The sequence below is a fragment of the Canis aureus genome, chromosome 24 (assembly GCF_053574225.1).
Source record: "Canis aureus isolate CA01 chromosome 24, VMU_Caureus_v.1.0, whole genome shotgun sequence".
Lineage (NCBI taxonomy): Eukaryota > Metazoa > Chordata > Mammalia > Carnivora > Canidae > Canis > Canis aureus.
Window position 1 is genome coordinate 18,678,315 of NC_135634.1, and position 21,417 is coordinate 18,699,731.

General features: G+C 44.7%; 1 protein-coding gene across 1 annotated transcript in view; it reads left to right on the forward strand.

The window, feature by feature from the left end:
• Window positions 1-20,596, forward strand: part of CRYL1 (crystallin lambda 1) — a 151,841-nt gene extending 131,245 nt beyond the window's left edge. Inside the window, exons 6-8 of the mRNA XM_077868490.1 lie at window positions 13,187-13,292; window positions 19,528-19,634; window positions 20,046-20,596. Of these exons, the coding sequence (XP_077724616.1) occupies window positions 13,187-13,292; window positions 19,528-19,634; window positions 20,046-20,159 (327 nt within the window). The 3' untranslated portion in view covers window positions 20,160-20,596. The remainder of the gene's footprint in view (window positions 1-13,186; window positions 13,293-19,527; window positions 19,635-20,045) is intronic.
• The last annotated feature ends 821 nt before the right edge of the window (window positions 20,597-21,417 follow it).

The following is a 21,417-nucleotide window of genomic DNA, read 5'->3' on the forward strand; positions in this document are numbered from 1 at the left end:
TTAGGGAGGCTTCTGTGCAGGCCTGCCCATTCAAGAAGAGGGAGGTGAGCTGCAGACATTATTTCCTGGTCAGAAAGAGAAAGTGCTGGGAACAAGACACACTTCATCTTTGTGGCAACCTAGACCATGACAGACTGTCTTGCCGTCGATTGTCTGTCCCCACACAGCTGTGTAAGCTTGGCAAGAACAAGACTGGGAGAAAGATGGGCTGCTAGGTACCTGAAGGAACAAGGTTACTGGGTTATGTTCACAGGTGCTCACCCCATATTTTCCCTTCCAGTTTGGCTTCAGAATTGAGATGGAGCAGCCCTTTGTAAGCTTAGAAATGCCAGATGAACAAGTCCAGCTACAGTCTAGTAGCCCAAGATTGGGTCACTAGGGCACAAGATCCTGTTGGCCAAGAATGTGATTTTAAGTCAATATTCTTAAGCTAATGATCGCAATAAAGGAAGTTGTGTTATGATAATAAAACCCTCACCCAGACAACATCTGAGCTTGTACTGCCTATAAATTCTTGCTCCATCCAAGCAGGGTAGGTGGAGGTGAGCTGGAGTGAATCATAAAGCCATCAGCAGATTCTCAGCCTGTTGGAATGTGTTGGTAATGAGCTTTGGAAATTGCTTATCTCAGGTTTTATTCACCCTTCTGAGCAATGTAATTTTGAGGTTGGATTTCTTTTTTTCATGCCCTGAGCTGCAGGAATTCAGTTCTTGGTTTCTTGTCAGGCAGGCATAGTTTATGGGATCTGGGTCTAATTCCTTTTATGAAGGATTGTTTCAGTTAATAAAATGTATCTCTGAGATCATATAGTAAAATTAACTGAGGAGACCTTTTGTGATAAACTCATTTAGGTGTTTCTGTTGAATATGAGACTGTAACACAGGAATTAGGAGTCTTAGCACAGGGAACCCCTGAGGATCATCTACTCATCAGTAACTTTAGTTTGTATAGTGTTTAGAAGTTTACAAAGCACTTTCCTTTATATTTTTCGTGATTTACAGGTATTTTCAGGTCATCCCATCTTAAGATCTCATCCCATCTTAAAAATAACATTGTTATTTTTTGCCCTTACCTATTAAGAAACTGGCTCAAGAGTTAAGTGGTTTGATTCACATTCTGCAGTCTGCTGGGGATTCAAACCTGTGCCACTTCCGTGCTTCAGCATCTGCACTTGTGAGTGGAGGTGACGATGGACTATTTCTCATTGGGACATGATGAGGATTAGATGGGGTTACATATGTAAAGGGCTTAGAATATGCCTGGCATATGATAATGGTTTAGTGCGTGTTACAGACTGTGGTGCTGTAATGGTGCCCATGTTTTCTGAGTTCCTGAATCCCGTGTAGGTTTTTTTTTTTTTTCCGTGTAGTTTTTTTAATGCAACAGCTGCCACCAGCGTATTAGCTCTGAGCTGAAATGCTCACATCCTGGCTAAGCATGTGAGACTCCTAGAAGGCATGGGGGGGGGGGCCTCACCTGGGAGCTCGTTACCAACACAGCATCTGAGGGCCCATCTCAGACCTGCAGAACCACACTCTGCATTTTAATAAGCTCTGCAGGACGTTCATATGCTCCTTGAAGCAAGCTGGAGAAGCTCTGTCCCTAGTGAGACACTGATCAAAGACTTGATGTGTTGTAGTTCATCTGTTTTAAGGTAAACTTTATGGTTTTGGTTTTTTGTTGTTTTTACATTTTAACATCTTATTTTTATGGGCAGCATGTTTCTTCCTTAGTAGAACATTCAGTAGTCATTTAACTTTTGATCCAGTCTTAATTTCAGTGAGATATAATATATTCTACTGCCTCTTTGTCTTTTCTCCTTCCATGTTCTTCTGTCTCTGTCCCTTGTTTCTGACTCTCTTTATCTGACTTAGGCTTATAATAGATAAACATGCAGCTCTAACTGGCTTCTGCTTAGTGGAGAGATTTCCACCTGGTCACTTTATAAGCCGTGATTTCCAGTCCTAGCTTTGTGACACTGAATACCTCTGGTTGGTATCAAAAGTGATATGAAAATCAACTTTAAAAGAGGATTTAACTCACTTTTAATTAAAACACAAGCACATTAGAACAAAAGAATGCTAGTTGTAACTGCTCAGGAGAGGTGAGTCATTTTTTCCAAATCAAAGCTGGCCTTCCACGTGTCCCACAGGACTGATTTGGGGATAGATGCCCAGACAGCATCTTCCTTGTCATGCTGGCCACACACTTTTCATCAGCCACCCTCATCTAGCCTTTAGATTTCCTAGTAGGGATGCAAATCGTGGCCAGGTTTTCCTCTTATTAGTCATGGGCCTGTGTGAACAAAAGTGGGTCCCTCCAGGGGTGACAGCCGGAAATGAGCAGGCTTCTTGTACTTGCAAATCAGGTGCACCTGTGTGGCGTGCGCTGGGTCTTGTGTTGTTGGCTAGATGAATGAGCAACCTGCTTCCGCATGGATTGCTACACTTAAATTAGAACGTACTGCAAGCTCTTTCACGGAATGGGAGGTGACACAAAGGAGAACTGATGGGGTGAATGTATTTTAGGGGCAAAGATCTGAAATTGTAAGTTCACTACTTTAAGTATCTCTTATGCTTCTCTCCCATGTGCTGTGACTCTGTGGAGGTGGGCGGTCATTTGATTTCTTCTTTCCTTTTATGAACCAGTATTAATATAAACCAGGTCCGGTTCTCCAAGTTCATGTTAATCCTCAGGAAGTTTGCTCCCCACATATTCAGCATTCTGAGAAGGAAGCCATGTCGGGCCATCAACTGCCTTTGTGGCCCACAGTTTTCTGACAGGCTGGGGAGACCCAGCATTTCACTGACGGCTTTTTTCCATAAATGTCCCCCTGAGTAGGTACCTGTGGCCAAGTAGGTATGCTCCCTGCCAATCATTCAGCCTTCTCTCTGGAAGAAAAACAGTACAAGGCAGGGCAGGAAGGCTACAGAGAAAAAAACAGAGCCGGGTCAGGCTAAGCCACTTGTTTTGCTGGCTTTGGGATCAGGGAAGAGGCAATAGTGGTCTTGTGTCTCGAGAGGCTAGACAAGAGGAAGCATGTTCAAAGCAGTCGCTTGCAGGTAATTGGAAGGCAGGGTCATATTAGAGGCTTTTCTTTGCAGGGAAGGTGTTGGAAACACTGTAGAATGCTCCGGGCTATGGCTAATCTGGAATGTATCCAGTAGGAAAAAGTTGAGGCTTGATTGAGCAAATGGTTCAGACATTGGTGACACCTGTTTGTATACGTGGCGAGAAGAGCCAAGCAGGAGGGCGAGTCGTATAAAGGGAAGTTAAAGGAGCCAAGGAAGACCCAAGCTCCTGCCCTCCACACCATACCCTCAACTGTATGATTTTCTACATTGTGTGTGTTTTAAAATTTAAAAGTTTAGTTTAGTTTTTTTTTTTTTTTTTAATTAAAGAGGTAATGTGTTTGACTGAACCTCCCTCGTGGTTGAAAAGAACCAGCCTATAGCAGCCCTACTCCCTGAACTCTGGGATCTGGGAGTTTCCTTCCCCTGCTCTGAGCCTCACGTCCTTCCAGAAGTGATACTATCTCTGTTTCTTCTTTTCTTTTTTAAAGATTTTATTTATTTGACAGAGAGAGTACATAAGTACAAGGGGGGTGCAGCAGAAAGAGAAGGAGAAGCAAGGAGCCCAATGTGGGGCTTGGTTCCAGGACCCCGAGATCATGACCTGAGCTGAAGCTGGATGCTCCACCCACTGAGCCCCCCAGGAGCTCCAATTCTATCTGCTTGTTTCATTCCTGGCTTGGACCTCCCTTTGGGGACCAGCCTTGGGCAGGTCTCCTGGCCTCACATAGGAAAGTATGTTTCCTCTCACTTCCTCTCCTGCCCTGTGTCCTCCCATGGCCTTGCCTGCCTTGTGCTTTTTCCTTCTGTGTTCATCTACTCAGTGTCAGGTGCTGCATGCACGGAGTCCGCCAGCCTCCCATCCCCAGCATGCCCAATTCTGTGCATTTCTTTTTTCTTTCTCATCAAGGCAAAATTCACTCAGCAAAGCTTTTTCTTAAGACATTTTTTTCTGCCATTTCTGTATTATTTATTCTATCTCCTGAAAATACAGCCCAGACATCGGTATTGATGAGGCCAGTGAGGTACCATGTCCCACCTCTCCAGGACCTGAAGCATGCTCACCTTTCCACCCTATTCACACGCCCTGGGTCCGTTGTCTCTGTGCCCACCTGGCCTCTGCCTTTCTTGCCTCCCAAAGCATGGGGCAGCCTGTCTGTGGCAGCAAGTGTATCACCTGGGGACATTAAAGAGGTCTCTTGACTTTTTTTACCCTGTGAAGTTTTCCCAAAGGCTGTCATGGATCTGTCATGACTGTCATTTTCCTGGCTCCATCCTATCTCTCAGTACAACAGCTCAGTGGGCACCTGGGAGTGCAGGACCCGTCTGGGAGTGCAGGATCTTTGAGCCGACGTGTCACCTCCTTCGCCAGGACCTTCCTCTAATTAGTTGCAACCTGCTTTCACATTGGCTTAAAGTCCAGAGAGCTCCCTATTGATGGCCTTCTGTTCAGAGGTAGTAAGGGGAGGTGGTGCTTTTTCGGAAGCCCCAGAACCATATTGGAACCCACAGTCAGGACTCAGCAAGTGTTATGTGTCCCATGCTGGCCCCGAGAGAAGAGGAAGTTAAGTAGTCAGCTATCTGGTTGGAAGGACTCAATGCATGTACAACTTGAGGTGTGTTCCAGTGCTGTGATAAGCCGCTGGGATGCGGGGCTACAGGCAGGCGGCTTTGGGCAGAAACAGCGCCTGGCACGTTTGGGTAGCTCTTCCTGCCTCACACTAGTGCCGAGTCCCGTGCCCTGTGCAGGGAGTCTGGTCCGGCTCCACTCTCCCAAGCTCCTGTCTGATCTGATGGGCACCGTAGACTCTGCCGCGGCACACACTGAAGCTTCTCTCCAGAGAAGTCCAGGGAAGATGTAAGTTGCTGAAGAAATTAGAATTCTCTTCCCTCTGAAAACTGTTTTTGCTGGCTGGGAATCATTCATAGTCCTGATAGTCTATAAGGTTAGGCAATTTTTATGATAGGATTTACTATTTTATGGGAGGTTACCTTCTGAGTAGCCACATTGGCCAGCACCAGAGCCCCCCTGAAAGGACAACCCCTGCTGGACTTAATAACAGATAGACATAATGAAAACATCAACCACATATTCAAATTTTTAAAAACCTGTTTGGCATGCCTGGATTACTTTAACGGTGTTTAAAGTCAAGACTTCAATGCTAGTATTCTAACAACCCTTAAAACTAAATGAAAATGCTTTTTTTTTTTTTTTAATTTATGATAGCCACAGAGAGAGAGAGAGAAAGAGAGAGAGGCAGAGACTCAGGCAGAGGGAGGAGCAGGCCCCATGCACCGGGAGCCCGATGTGGGATTCGATCCCGGGTCTCCAGGATTGCGCCCTGGGCCAAAGGCAGGCGCCAAACCGCTGCGCCACCCAGGGATCCCAATGAAAATGCTCTTATGCTAACTCCTGACCACCTATCATCACCAGTATAAATCATGATCTATCAATCAATATCAATGATGGATTTCAGCTCCTCCCATGTGAGCTGGAAAGTTAACAGGCAGTGGGCAGTGGGCCCCTAAAATAGAGGAGGGAAAGGGAGAAGGGGGAACGTACTAGGGGGCCCCAAGAGAAAAGGCAGGGAAGAGAGGCTGCCAGTGACAACCAAAACTGCAGCCTCATCACCTGGCCTCCTGTGCCTTCTGGGAGGGCAGGAGGCCGGCCGTGATCTGGAGACACAGGGGCAGAAAGCTCTGCTGGAATTACGAAGGAGAGGTAGGCAGAGATGGGGCTGTGCTGTGCTTCTGGTTTTGGAGGGAGTGCTTGTACTCCTGGGTGCAAACCTCTTTGTGAAAACTTTGTCCCCAGAGGACCTCCCGCTAAGGCACTGCTCCCTTGCTGACAGCAGTACAGTGATAATTGCACAGAAGGGTGTATTCCTTCTACTGTGTTTGTTTGTAGGTCAAGACTTCCCCTTATCTTTCAGACTCCAGAATACCATTATTTTTCTCCCTGAAAACATTGTTCTAAGCATTGCACAGTAAGAGAAAAACACACTGGGGAGTTATTACCACCTGGGGCCGACAGAGCTCTGGAGCATACCTTGTAGTGGAGAGTCTTTCCCCTCTTTCCCTTTCCTAGTTTTGATTTGTTTCCATTTAAACAGTTTGATTTAAAGAATAATCAAAGGGGAAAAAAATACCACCTATATTTCCCCTACCCTGAAACAGTCAACTGCTTTTATTTTATTGTGTTCTTATCTTGTCTTTATTAAGAATACTTTCCTCGAGGGGCCCCTGGGCATCTCAGTCAGTTGAGCGTCCGACACTTGATTTCAGTCCAGGTCATGATCTAAGGGTCCTGGTTCTAGCTCTGTGCTCAACATGGAGCCTGCTTAGGACTCTCCCTCCCCCTCTCCCCACTGTCCACTCACGCACACATGTGTTCTCTCTCTCAAATAAATAAATCTTTTTTTTTTAAAAGGACTATTCCATTTTTAATGGTTTAATGATATTTCTTTTAGTTGATCTTTTAAAAAAATCTAATCCCTCCCCTATTATAAGTTGTTTTAAGGTAGTTCCAAGTTTTCCGGCACTATAATGCCACAGTGAACATCCTTGCTGGGCTAGTCTCTTCTCCTGGGGACTTTTCATAGAATAATTGCTGACAGTGTGGGATCTCCCTGTCAGAGAGGAGCAATGTGTCTGCCACCTGCTAGATGTAGCAAAGATGCTTTCAGAGGGTTTGGCCCGCATCTCTTGCCATCAGTGGTGCTCGTGGGCTTGCCTCCTCCACCTGCCCAAGACAGTCCATCTTGTCCCTCTCATCTCTTTTTCCCCTGGGCGCCCTCTCAGCAGCCTCTAGACAATGGGTGTTTTGTGAATCAGTGTCCTCTTGCATCAGCCAAATTTGGTGTTCAATCAGCTCTTCCACAAGTTAGCAAAATTTGCTTGAGTCATTCTGCAGGAATGTTTATGCCTTGCTTCCAAGAAAACTTGCAGGTTTTGGCAAGAAGCCGGGCCTGACCACAAGCCTTTGAGTAATAGTGGGGCCTCACTTAGTAGTCTTTTCTTTCTTATGTATTAAAATCTTGCATTTGCCTCACCTCCCTGGAAGGTAGCTTGACTGGGGGTGGTTGGTGCAGGTCTTTTTCCCTCTTGCTCTGGAGTCAAGTTTCATGTTGCATGGAGGAGAAGTAATGCTTGTCAAAGAGTATAGAAAACAAAACTATAGGGGCACCTGGGTGGTTCAGTGGTTGAACATCTTCCTTCAGCTCAGGTCATGATCATGGGGTCTTGAGATTGAGTCCCGCATTGGGCTCCCTGTGAGGAGCCTGCTTCTCTTTCTGTTTCTGCCTCTCTCTCTGTGTCTCTCATGAATAAATAAAATCTTAAAAAAAAAAAACCTATATAATACATAAATGGAGGGAACTAACTCATGATTCTAGTTTGTTTTTTTTTTTATTTTTTTTTAATTTATTTATGATAGTCACAGAGAGAGAGAGAGAGAGAGAGAGAGAGAGGCAGAGGCATAGGCAGAGGGAGAAGCAGGCTCCATGCACCGGGAGCCTGATGTGGGATTCGATCCCGGGTCTCCAGGATCGCGCCCTGGGCCAAAGGCAGGCGCCAAACCGCTGCGCCACCCAGGGATCCCCTCTAGTTTGTTTTTCACGAGAAAAACCGTGAACCATCCTGGTGGTTCTTAATTTCCACTTCAAAACCTGTAACTATATTACTTTCTCTACCATTCATCAGGACTCCAGAATTGGATGTTTCTGAAAAAGAGAGTCTAGAACCCCTCACTCATACTTGAGTTATTCTACCTCAGTGGTTATCTCATGTAGCTCATGCTGAAACATCTTTGCAGGGGAGGGAGCTCACTGAAGTTTAACTTTGTTCCATCCTCGCTCTAATTAGAGGTTGGTGGGCTCTCTTTCTGTAATCCCTGCTCTTTGGCCTCTCACTGGAGTGATATTAAAACAAGACCAATGGCCCCTTCATGCCCTTGTTTGTTGCATTTCATTATTTGACATTTTCCTAAGATAAAACTGTTTCTGGCTCCCATTTTTCAGTTGAGACAGTGGATTGAAGGCCAAACGGCTCTGGCTGAGGAGGTGTGGAAGGGCTCCTGCATGACCTAATGCAAATTCCTGGTGGCACCATCAGGGTCCCTGGTGGTGATGATGGCAGCCAAATTAAAGCAATATTTGCATAAGAAAAACCTGAAAATTCAGAGTGTTGTGAAAAATAGAGCAACACAAAATAGAGGAAGATCAAAAGCTGGGGATTAGTAAAAAGAAGTGGATAAGGAAGATGGCATGAAGAGAAATGGGGAAAGTAAATGAAAATGAAAGCATGCAAAAAATACATGAATCAGAAAATTGAATTTGAGAATGCAATGATTAGGAAGAAGGAAAAATAATTCTGTGTCACTGGTAATCTGTAGGGGCAATAGTCCCAGGAGACTCATTCATCAATACTGCACCCCTAAACTAGGCCAGATCCTCCTCCCCATTCCATGTTCCAAACACCAGGTCAGCCTTTTGCTTATTGTTGGCCATTCCATGGGTCTTTTCTGCCCCACAAATAAAGGGCTAGGCCCAAGATACCTGAAGGGGAGGACCATGCTCTAGACTTCTACTCTATCCACTGTGAGGGTCATGCTGGCTTGGCCAGAGTGCCCTGATTCTCAGTCAAACATAGCCTAGATGTTGCTGATATCAAAAGATATTTGATAAATGTGATTACTTTAACATCTATAATCAGTTGAATTTAAGTATAGGAGATTATTCTCAATCCCCTGGTCAGGCTTCATCCAGTCAATTGAAAGGCCTATTAAGAATAGAACTGAGGTTCCCACCATCAGCTCCTGCTCCAGAATTCAGACTTGTCAGTGCTCTCAATCATATAGGCCAAATTCCTGAAGTAAATCTCTTCATGTATATATAACACACTAGTTCTCTCTCTCTGGTAGGAGATACATTCCCAAATCTTTAATTATACTAAAAGTTTGTGTAGCAGGGGTTTGAGTACTTTATTAACTGCCTTGCATTTTGTCTTTACTCATAGATGGCAGTCTTGCCACCACCACCACCACTCCCCGCCTCAGGATGGCCATGCATTCCCAGCAGACAAGATACAGAGCGTGTGTACGGGCATGAGTGTGTGCTGGTTGCTTGTGAAAAGTCTTAGGTTTTAGCTTAAGGGAAGTAGAGGAAAGAAGATTTCAATAAAGGGGATTCCTTACCACTCAGGATGGCCTCTCCTTGCTGAGTGATTTTTCAGGACATGATGCAAACCAGGTTTTAAACTAACAGTGATCTAGTGTTCATTGCTCTGTATGAGCTTTTGGAATCTTTTTAACCACTTGGGGCTTTTCTTTATACGTGTGACTTGAGAATTTTACCACAAAATGAAAGAAGTACTTATATTTCTACTGATAAATATTCATTGAACCACAGACATGCTGGAGCAGGTAGGGTTTCAGTCTTCAAACAAGCATGTAGTGTAGGATCTGTTTCCAAGGAATTGATGATCAGATCAATGTGTTCAACTCAAGTGCCTGTTTCTGCTCTTCTGCCACTTGTGATTATCAATTATATTATTATTGATAATAGCATCGAGGCCGCAGATGTCACCAAGGATCTGGGTAGAGTGGAGCTTGACAGCAAATTTGAGCAGCCTGAGCTGCAGAATCCAAAACATGAACCTTTGCTCCAGTACGGAGTGTGGTGAGGGTAAACTCAAAACCTGGCTTGGTGAGCATCTCCACTGAATTACTACTTACGACCGTTTCTTTTCTCTGCCTTTACATCTGGGTAAAAACGAGAATCTACTTCAGAAAATCCAAATAGGGCAGGAAGGAGGAGTTAGGAAGTAAAGATATTAAAACTTTACCCTCTTCTCATTTGTTCAGTTAATTGAATAGTAACTGACAAAACATAGATGGTCATTTGGGAGAACATTTGGGAATTGGAGGAAAATGTGGCTCCTTCCCCATGTGGTGACATAGTGGGGAGAATCCTTCTAAAGTTTTATTTAGTTAGGGTCACTATTAGCTCTCATACTTATAGATCAAAAATTACTGATCTTGGGTGGCTCACCTTTGGTGTATTTTTTTTTAAAGATTTGTGTTTATTCATGAAAGACACAGAGAGAAGGCAGAGACATAGGCAGAGGGAGAAGCAGGCTCCTCATAGGGAGCCCAGTGTGGGACTCAATCCTGGAATTCAGGGATCACGCCCTGAACTGAAGGCAGACGCTCAACTGCTGAGCCACCCAGGCATCCCACCTCTGGGGTATTTTGAAATCCTTCGAAGTCAGCTCTAAACATACCAAACACAATTATGGAAGAAGAGAGCCAAGAAAAATAGCATGGTAAGTGTAGGATGACTTCCATATTTGTATCCTTTACAGTTTGAGCACCGTGTGGAGACTTCAGGCTGTTTGGGATGTTGACCAGGAACCTGAGGGAGGACAAGGGCAAGGGAACATCTGCAGAGTCCCTGCCTGGCTGCCTTTCAAGACATTCCAGAACTCACAGGGTTCAGGAATGCCACAGCAAGTGCCTTTAGGCAGCCTGGGGAGAGGACCAGAAGCCACCCTTCCGGCCCTAAGAGCGTGATGAGGAGGGAGAAGGAGGCAGGAATGCCTGACAATTGGTTTCTTGCTAGTACTGGACATTACCATGGATCTTGTGCTTGAGTAAACTGGATAAATTAATTTACTCTCCTTAGCAGTCAAAATGAGTGTATGGTGGGATGACTTAGAACAAATAGGAAACCTAGTAATGCATTATGATAGCCAAGCAGACTAACAGAACTTTGCGAGTGTTATACCATCAGGTTTTGGAGGGTTGTAGAGTGATGGGTGCTCACTTACAGTGCTGGAGGCAGTGAGCATGGATGGGTGCAGCCATTCTGGAGAGCACCTAGCATTATCCAGTAAAGTTGGAACATGAGTGCCCCAGGACAGCAGTTCTCCTCCTGGATGTGCACCCCACAAGCCAGAAATAAGAACATTACCAAATATGCATGAACAGTAGGATGGATAAGTAAACTATGATTTTATACATCAACAAGGGTGGACAGACTACAGCTACACACAACACAAATGAACCTTAAAAGCATAAAGATGAATGAAAGAAGCAAGTCACAAAAGAATGCATGGTGTGAGTCCATTTTGAAGAAGATGAAAATAGGCAAAAAGCGAACCATGGTTTAAGAATGTCAACATAGATGGCAGATCTTAGAAGTAGAGAAATGGTTGTAACAAAAGCCTGGATGTTTGCCTCTGGGGAGGAGGGAGGAGGATGCGACTGGAAAGACAGACCTGGTGGTGTTGGTGGGTAGGGGGCGGGGTGCATTTTCTCTCTCTCTCTCTCTCTTTTTTTTTTTTTTTTTTGCGCTTTCTCAATCTCTAGACCACTTAGGTACTACTGTGTGCATCTTTGTTGATCTCTCACACACACAAAGATGGATAGAAAGTGGTTCTTTCAAAGTTTCCCAGTCATGTCGAAATGGTACTAGCCCTTCATGGGTGACTCTGTCTTCTTGGTTGTTTGGCTCCACCCCCTTTCTGGTCCTCCACCTCAGCATCACTGAGGTGGTCCCAACATCCCATGGACCTGAGGCACTGGCATGTCTTCCCTCAGCAGCTGATGCAGGTGACTGAGGTAGAGGGTACAAATTCCCTTCTTCTCTGGACCTTGTGAGTAGCTTGGAAGTCTGGAAAGCCGAGATGTCACAGCAGCCCCAGAGATGGAGGAGGAGGCGTAGAGGAGGAGGGACAGCGGACAGCAGGGGGAGCTCTAGCATCCAGTTCTTGAGCCCAGAGAGCTTATCCTAGACCTCCCTGGGCTGCCTGGAGGGCAAACTGGCTTTCCCTGTTGGCCACAGGGCCTGGTAAAGCCCTCCGATGAAAGCTTTCCTCTGCCACATGGACATCCTCTCCAGTAGGACGATGGATAGCCCTTTCAAGGAAAGGTAAAGGATTTGCTCTGTAAGAGGCCGAGTAGGGTGGGCCACTCATCCGAGCCTCTTCATGGGGGCCAAGTGGAGGCACCATGTGTGGATGTGTCCCTGGGGGTAGGGGCAGGTATGAGATTTCCACAGCAAAGCATTTCATCCTCTGCCCAGGGACTCTAGTCACTGGGGGGCTGCCAAGGAAAGAGGTGCCAGCCAGTGCAGCCGCTCTTGGTAGTCTCTTAGAGAAGGCAGACTTGGCCTAGCTGTCAGGCAGACCTCTCTTATAACTGTGCTCTGTTTGTGGAAGAAACCACTCAGGAAATAAGAATTGGAGACTTAACAGTAATTCCAGCAGTGTGACCAGTGAAGACTTAGGGGAAAACCTGATGGTTTCCCCATGTCTGCCTTCCTGAGAGCTGAAGTACCCAAGGTGAACATATCTTTAGACATCGAGGAACCGGCAGTGGAGTACCAGGTCACGCAAATATGTGCTAACGCATTCCTCCTCGTTCCAGCATCAGTGTGAGGTGGAGGCTGTATAAAGAACAAACCAAGTAACACAGAGGGCCAACTTGACATCTAACCTGAATGCGTAACAACTTGCCTCTTGCTTTGCAATTCACATTTGCAGAAGATTCCAGGGCCCCACCTTGCAAACAACACACAGTTCTAAGCTGCATTTCATCAAAGAATGTCATTTTTACAAACTCATTAAACGCTGGACAAGGCTGGGCTTGCAGGCAGGCAAAGCCTGGAGAACGACTCTTTCATTCTTTTGCTGGCCGTGGTCTTAGCATCCAGATCTCAGGCAAATACATAGAAAGTCCTTCTTGCACTTTTTCACCAACACCCGGTTCTTACTTCTCCCCCTTCCCATCCTCCTCTACCCCTGCCCTCTCCAAAGCTGTGAGTGATACACAGCTTATAAAGTAGAGAAGGGAAGACAGTGGGGGTAGGCACAATAAGGCGGCAGGTGGATTACAGGAGAAAGTGAGTTGGTATTTGACCATGTCACGAAATATTTTCTTTTCAGGATCTGTTTATATGTTATAGTTTTGTCGTGAAAAGTCTGATGAAAATTCTATTACAGCACTTTGGAGGGTATTTTGGGACCATACTCTAAAGAGATTAGGTTGAAATGAAGGCAAGAGAATTGTCTTTCCAGAGGACTCATCTGTATGCTGCCCCATTTTCTCCATTCAGGAAGAAATAGTTTCTCCGAGTGACCTTGACCTTGTCATGTCAGATGGCCTGGGCATGCGGTATGCATTCATCGGACCCTTAGAAACTATGCATCTCAATGCAGAAGGTAGGCTTTGCTTCCATAGGGGCGAAGATGGAAATTTTGTGCTGTTGAGTGTTCTTATGGGGTTTGTAAACAGTTAAGTTTTGCCTTAAAACACACACACACACACACACACACACACACAAAACTGAATAGAAACAGGATCATATGAAAGAGACAGTGCCGGCCCTGGTAACCCACAGATAAGGGCTGGGGCAGATTGCTGTGTCCTGAGATGACAAGCCACATGGAATCCTGGAAACTCAGGACTCTGTGTAGTAGAGAGCACTCAGGTGGGGGTGAAAAGAAAGACAAATGAGGGTGTTATCATGGAGACTTTGCCACATGGCGTCCACCCTGACAGAAGATAAAGTTGTGTTTTCCTGAGAAAGATGATTCACTTATTTACAGAGGCAAGACAGTGAAGTGACCACCTGTGCTGTACATATCTTCTGCCTAAATATGAACAGCTTCTCTGTGTGACTTGCTGAGCTGTACATTCCCCTCCAGAAGGCTGGGAAGCCAGGAGGGTGGTGGTCTGTAGAGGAGGGACAATTCAGGGCAGCAGTTCAGGCCAGGTCTGTCATTTACCCTGGAAGCCTACTTCAAAGGGCTTGAGGAGGTAGGTACAAGCCCACGATCTAGTGACTCTAACAGAAAGATAAGTTGAGAAAGGTGAGAAGCTTCCAAGAATGAAATTGTCCGTCACATTTTAAACAATTCAAAAACAAGGCACCTTTTGAAAAGCAAGCACTAAAACCTACCCCAAACTGAGATTTTTAAGAGCTACGAATGATGTCACCTAAATGTCATTACTACTTATAATTTCAACATTAAGAGAGTTATGAGTAACTTCTATTACCTTTTTGCTTTTCTGTGTTGTCGTAACTTTCTACAATTATTGCCATATTATCTTAATAATTATATTATTAACTTATAAAACATGTAGAAAGAGAATAGGAATATTGTTTTCAGCTCCATGGTCCACGTTGAACCAAAGTGTTGAGAAATTGGAGCTTATCCTGAAGAAGGTGACCAGAGGAGAGAGAGAGAGAGAGAGAGTGTGTGTGTGTGTGTGCACGCGCACATGCACATGCGCCTGTCTGTCCATGTCTTTTGTGGGGGTGGAACCAGATTGAAAGAGTGGATGTGTTAGGCAGACAGGTTTGGGTTCAGTACACCGCAGGAAGTTTCTAATAACTGGAGCTGAATTTGAGGGGGCGGGCCATGCTACAAGTGGATGAATATTCAGAGCCGCTGAGGGCTGGTTGCCCACCAGTCAGGATGTTTAGATATGGAGCAGAGATACGGAGTAGAGATACCTGTAATGAAGTGGGAAGTTGGAATAAGTGACCTCTGGGAGTCTGTTTGAGTGAGATTTTATAATTCCACAATGTTTTGGTAATAGTTTAATTTTTGCCACAGTAGTTAATGAAATAGAATTTCTGATGAATAAGTCAAGGCAGTTTTTAGCAGTCGTCTTCTTGCAGGTACATGTATGGTGGCTTGAGTGGATTGGTCATGTGTGTAATGCAGATGATGCGGTTCAGTAACTGACTTGACTCTTCCTCAAAACTGCGCATGGCCAAGAGGCACTGGGGGAATAGAGGACTTTCCTAGCAGGAGCATATCACTTCTGTGGTGGGACAATGATCGAATACAGGAAGATAATGTAAAGACAGAGGCCCTCATAAAAGTGGAATAGGAGTTTTGAAGTATCATTAAAATAAAGTATTGGAGAGAAGAAATGTGTGGGAAATATCAGAAAGGGAGACAGAACGTAAAGACTGCTAACTCTGGGAAACGAACTAGGGGTGGTGGAAGGGGAGAAGGGCGGGGGGTGGGAGTGAATGGGTGATGGGCACTGGGGGTTATTCTGTATGTTAGTAAATTGAACACCAATAAAAAATAAATTAAAAAAAAAAAGTATTGGAGAATTTCAAATGCTTTTTTAGCCAGTACCTTAAAAGTGGCAAACCTATTCAACATTTGACATATATAGAGACCTTGTTCAATAACCACCATGTTTTTCTCTTTTTACAATTTTTTCTTCAGAAAAATGAGATAATTCAGGTATCATGAGACATCAATAGGGAGACAACTGAGAGCAGCTTTGATTCTCAAACAAATAGAAACAGAAGCCAATGAAACCAGAAACTCAAGAGCCAAATAGTGCGGCAGACAGGAAGGAGGCCTGTAATAATTTTTCAAACAAAGTAAATATGATAAGAACACCTAATTGGCTTAATATGATAATGATGGACAGATGTAGTTTTCAACTTCAGAGCATTCCAGAGACTAGAATAAGACTATTATAAGATGTGGCTTGAGCCAGTGGAAATGTTCATTATTCTTCATGGTGGCGTCCAGAATATCTCAAGATTGCAGGGGAAGAATTCTTTTTTTTCTGAAGTTGTTTTCATAAAGTCAGCGTCTCAGGTTAAGGCTGGTTATTAGTCTTAAAGCTACAGTTTACCTCCAAGTGGTCAAAATATTTTAGGATTTGTTTTTAATCTCATAAAATGGCACCTGAAAAATAAGAGGCCAGCATGCTTACTTTGCCTTTTGGCTGCTTTTCAAAGGCAACCCCCCTCTAGGACAAGCTCTCAGAATGGGGGATCTGGTTGGCGGAGCCAGTCAGCCTGGTTCCCTCCCTGCCTTCCAAGCTAACTAGCTTTGTGCAGGTGAGTTCCCCCACCAGTAAAATGGGGATGGCAACAAGGGTGCCGTGAGAATTAAACCAGATGAGAATTAAACCAAATCGATGGCTGGCACAGGTGAAGTCCCTTGATCAGTGTGTTATATTCATACAGAGTGTGGTCTTGTTTTCTTAATTCACTTAGAGTTTTTTAACTCTCCCCAGACGAAAAATGGAATGATTAAACATTAGGACATTTTTGCAACAGAATGGCCATATCTCCAGACTTTAACTATTTGGTTTGTTTCTTTGCTAAGCTTTTAGACTATTAGTTCATCAGGAAACTGCTCTGTTTTATACCTGGCAGCTCTTTGGACACCTCCTGGGTTTACCTCTACCTAGGGAATGATGGTCTCGGAATCTGACAGCCTCTGGAAATCACCTCCAGTGGAAGTCAATTTTTACCATCCTGCCTCATAAAATTTCCTCCTGTGTGTAGATGCTTCTCTCTCTCTTTTTTCTAATCAATATGCCTACTTGGTGGGTTTGGCTCATTTACATGGAGCTGTTCTTTTCAATGAAACGGGTGAGCTGCTAGAGTGGGGACTTTCAAGAGTTAAGGGGACCCAGGTAGGTTTCTCTCTCCACCTGCTTCCCTGACCTCAGGTGAGGTCTCACTCACACAGGTAGGAATTAGGTAATGCTGCTCTGTGCTTTGGGGCCTCTTTGATCTTCCTCAATAAGTTCTGTGAAACTCTGTCTCTTAAAAGCAGGTGAACTCATGTAGATGTGGGTTCATAGGCTATGTGAAAACTAGACTCCTCTGGTGTGGGTAGCGGTAGTTAGGGCTCTCCAAGAAACTGAACACCCAGAGCATGTCACGGCGCTGTTTCCACAGGTAGCAACGGGGCTACGTGCCTGCTGCACACATGCAAACGGAGGAAGGCTCTCTGCCTATTCACCCACCATGGTTATGCTGAAGGTTCAGGAAATCACACCATCTTGCCTTTGAGGGCTCACCACGAAAGACTTCCAAGTTAGAAAATAGCATGATAAACTAAGTTTAATTTCATGAGAATCCATTCTTTTCTCCATTTTTCCTCATTCCATAGGAACATCTCTTAAGAAATTTGATTCAAAAGTCTTCTAAAAAGCTAAGCTCTAGTGAGTTTGGGGGGCAGGGGGCAAGAAAGTATAGAAGAAAAAAATTAGAAGTAAAGACCAAATTTCATAGTAATATAAGGGAAAGACAGACTAGCAGGATAAAAGGTGGTTTCTTTTCCTTGACATTTCCAGTGAAACTGGTGTTGTGTAATAATTGCCACTCAATCCTTTCACAGTGTGGAGAAGCCAAAATTATTGTTGGAAATAAAGTCGAATCCTCCTTTTAATAGTTCTCTGATGGAAGAGGAAATGTTACAAATAACAGTAACTGATAAATGTACTGGAACTCTGTAAACAGTGGGACACGGCACAGATCTTGACTGTAAGTCCCCACGAACTTGTATTTTGGGCATGTGGGAGAGCCCTCCTCAGGGAGCCAGGCTCCTCTACAGGGGAAGCTCGAGGGTCTGCACACACCTACTCTATTGGGTCCTTAGCTTCACCACAAACAACAGGGCCATTTATCCCAAGAACCTGAGTGCGTGTTATAGAAAGTGTTATGTTAGAGTGAAATTATAATTGGTTTCCCAAACAGGTGGGAGAAGTTATGAATTGTACTGTAAGGATTTTAACCACATTGTATTCTATTTTGAAGAAATATAATGCTCTTTAAAACGGCTGATTTTATAAAAGGCAGCAGGGAAAAAAGTTATAGAAAGCCCTGAGGAGATTAAAACTGACTTCACAGGGACAGTGAAAGGTGAACACGTCATATTCAGAAGACGGAAAATAACCCAGAAGTGAAATGTGGTGTGTGAATTGAATCCTGTGGTTTATTGCTGGTCACGTAGGCGCGGGAGGTGCGGTTGGTTCCCGAGAGGGGATCCGTGGAGCTTCTGCTGGCAGCACAAGCGAGGAATGCACAGCTACAGTGATTCTTCCTGTTTTCTTCTCATTTCACGTCTTTATAATTTACCCAATTCTTGTGTCTCTGCTCCCACAAAAGGAATAAACCGTATTTGTGTCTAGATTTTATCACCTTTCGTTCGAATAAATAAACAAATGGATACAGTGAAGTAAATATTTAATTTCCAGAAGGAAACAAATGTATAGGTTGTTTTCTGTGTTCCAGACATGCTAAGCCCTTCAGGGTACTAGCCAGTGCTGGAACAGGGAGCATTTCCAAATTCTGAGTTTGCAAGTTACACTTGAGACAGAACTTTTTTTTTTTTTTTTGAAACTCCTTATGTTAAAAAGAGTATCCACCACTTAATGGTAGGTGCTAACGTCAGGAAAGTTGGTAAGTTTGAAATGTTTACCCTTCAAAAACGGTTTCTCTTCTAAGAGGGAATTGGATACAATTTTAGCACACTGGAAGAGAAAGAAAACCACCTGAGCCAAATAAAATTAACACCAAGTGATTTTTTTTAGGCTTTCATATCAGTGTAGGTCCACCAAAACTAAACTCCAAAAAGGCCGTTTTTTGGTTTTTGGTTTTTTTAAAAAGGATATCCCTTGCTGGTCATTTTTATTTTGAGTTAATCATACAGTTTTTGTGGAATAGGTGAGAGCCAAACTCTGGGATCTCTGTAAATTCTACGGTTTCATTTGCTCCCTGGTTATCTTTTTAGCCTGACTGACCGACTGCTGAGTCTTTCTGGTCTTGAAAAATGTTGGAAATGGGCCAAAGGGAGAGCAGTGAGAGGCTCAGCCCCCATCCTCAGGGGGCCCAAGACTTGGGCTGATGCCTCCACGTACCTGGGTCCAGCTGCCCATCTGACTCATGCCCAAGTGCACGCCCGCACTGGCCCAGCCTCAGCTGCCTCCTGGGGCTGGGGCGGGGGACAAGTCCCGGAGGAGCTCCGCTGTCTGCTGGGCAGAGCGGGCCAGGGCAAGCCTGCCCCGGGTGGGGGACGAGGCAGCCTGGCTGGTGTTCCTCTCGGTGCACCTCTAGTTCTAACAGAAGTATGAGCTTCAGCCTCATGTAGTCCGCCTGCTTCTGAGTTACCACGCTTCTCCCTACCTTGCCCCTCAGCATAAGCCTCTTCTTCATGTTTCACATCACAATCCTAGGGCCCTATTTTAGGATCCAAGACACTGGCTTCCCCAGGGCCCCGAAGCTGCAGAAGCACAGCAGAGCGGCATAGCCAGGGATAGGCCATTTGCACCGGGGACCTTATAGACACATTATCAAAGGAGATATTTTTGATGAAAATAGGACGTAATGTGATACTAAACAGTGCAGGAACACGGGCCAACCTGACAGAGGCCCCAGGTCCCATCATTCTTTTAGGATTTTAGGATTTGAGAGGAAGATTGAATGGTAGCACTGGTGAGGGTCCTCATGCCCCAACACCAGCTGACCAAGGTGGACGCTCCCCTGGCCTTCTTCAGCCACAGGAGGAAAAGAATGTCATTAATCTGACCTAGGGTGAGACCCTCTAGACGGATGTCCTAGTTTGGAGTTATATAGCATTCTTGCTGATATTGTGGATACGTGTTTTCATATGATTTCAGGTATGTTAAACTACTGTGACAGATACAGGGAAGGCATGAAACGTGTCCTGAAGACTTTTGGGCCCATTCCAGACTTTTCCAGGGCCACCACTGAAAAAGTTCACCAGGTATGTAGATTCATTGTAGAGGATTGTGTTAGCTGAGCTGAAGCACTGGGTCACTGGTGAGGTTTTATTTGCAGCCAGAGTCTTTGCCCTTGACTTTGATTATTCCTCACTCCTACCTTTGCCTGTCCACAGTTCCATTGTGGTCATAGCAGACCCAAGAGCAGTATGACCAATGAACTGGGAGCTTACCTTGATTGTCTTAGAGGAGCAATAGCCTTCTGTGAATTTGGAAAGTTAATGTTAATTGAGGATGTACTAAGCTTCTTTGGTCTTTGAAAGCAAAGTCACAGTTTGCATAAATAGGGACAATTACTCTCCCGGTAAATTAATTTCTCTTCATGCTCTGGTTTTTTTTCTTTCTATTTCTTTCTTTTCCTTTTCTTTTTGTTTCATTTTGTTTCCTATTCCCAGGCCATGTGTGTGAATGTTCCTGATGACCCAGAGCACTTAGGCGCCAGAAGGCAGTGGAGGGACGAGTGTCTCCTGAGACTGGCCAAGTTGAAGAGGCAGATGCAGTCCCAGTAAAGCTTCCTGCTGAGCTCCCATCCTTCGTTATTGGGAGTCCTCATTGGGAGAATCACAAGCACTTAATTGAACCTGGAGGCCAGGTGGTCTTCATGCAGATTCAATGGTGGGGCCACAGCGGTGGGGCTGAGAGGTCCTCTGATCACTCCCTGGCCTTGGGTGTCACAGCTGCACTGGAATCTGAGGGCTGTTGGCTCCCTGCAACTTGGGCAAGCAAGAGAACAAATCGTCTGAAGATTTTCACCTTTTATTTTTAGAGATTCCATACAGCGGCATTTTATAGCCAATGATTGTGGTTTCAAGTTTATTTTAATCTGTAGCAAAGTTTTGTAATGATTTTCTAATCTCTTTCTGAGTACTCTGTGGCCCTGCATTATGAGGCACCTACCTTCATTTTGCTAATGCTTATTCTGAATAAAAGTCTTTCCTTGCATAAAGATGTTCTTTTTCTTCTGGTCTTTCTGAGAAAGACAGTGTTTGATTCTGATGATTGACATATTTCAGAGTGACCATGATGAGTGATTAAGCAAAAACTTTGTTCTAGGTCCTTTGTCAGCCATTCAGTAAAAATCCACCAATTTGGGCCAGTATTTCCCAAAGTGGATTCCACAGTGAGTGCCTGAGGGCTCGATGGTAAGATGTGTTTGGGAAACTCCTCTGACTGCCCCACTCTTGTCTATAGGATATTAAAGGCTCCAAAGTTCTACAGTAAATACACCAGTTTAACCCAACACCATATTATCTTCTTTGACATGGAGTCTTGTCCCAGCACTAGTTCCTCAAATACTCTAGCAAATAGCAGTACGAGTACCCCTACCCCCAGTAAGGCCAGCACATCACAATAGTTTTGATCACAGGAGGCCACTACAGGGCTCCCTGACAGCTCCCAGCCCAGTGACACTCCAGCCTTTCAATTTCAGGTGACCAGCTTCCCAGCTTCACCCAGTAGGGAGAAACCTTTGCAAAACTATGGTGGTGTTAGAACCAGTGTCCCCAGTTAAGAACTGTGTGGAAGTTGTTATCCTGGCCCAGTGGCACATACACTCATCTATCACATTCATCGATGCTACAACATTTTTTTGAGCAGCTGTGATGCACAAGACATCAAGCACGGAGTCTCTGCCTTTTAGAAGTTTACCATAAGACAAAGTATTAGAATAAAATAGGGTAGTGCCCCAGAGGATCAAATACATGGGAGATCATAACTAACTGCCCCTGGGTGTGCCCTACAAGGTCTCACAGGAGACAGCCTTTGAGG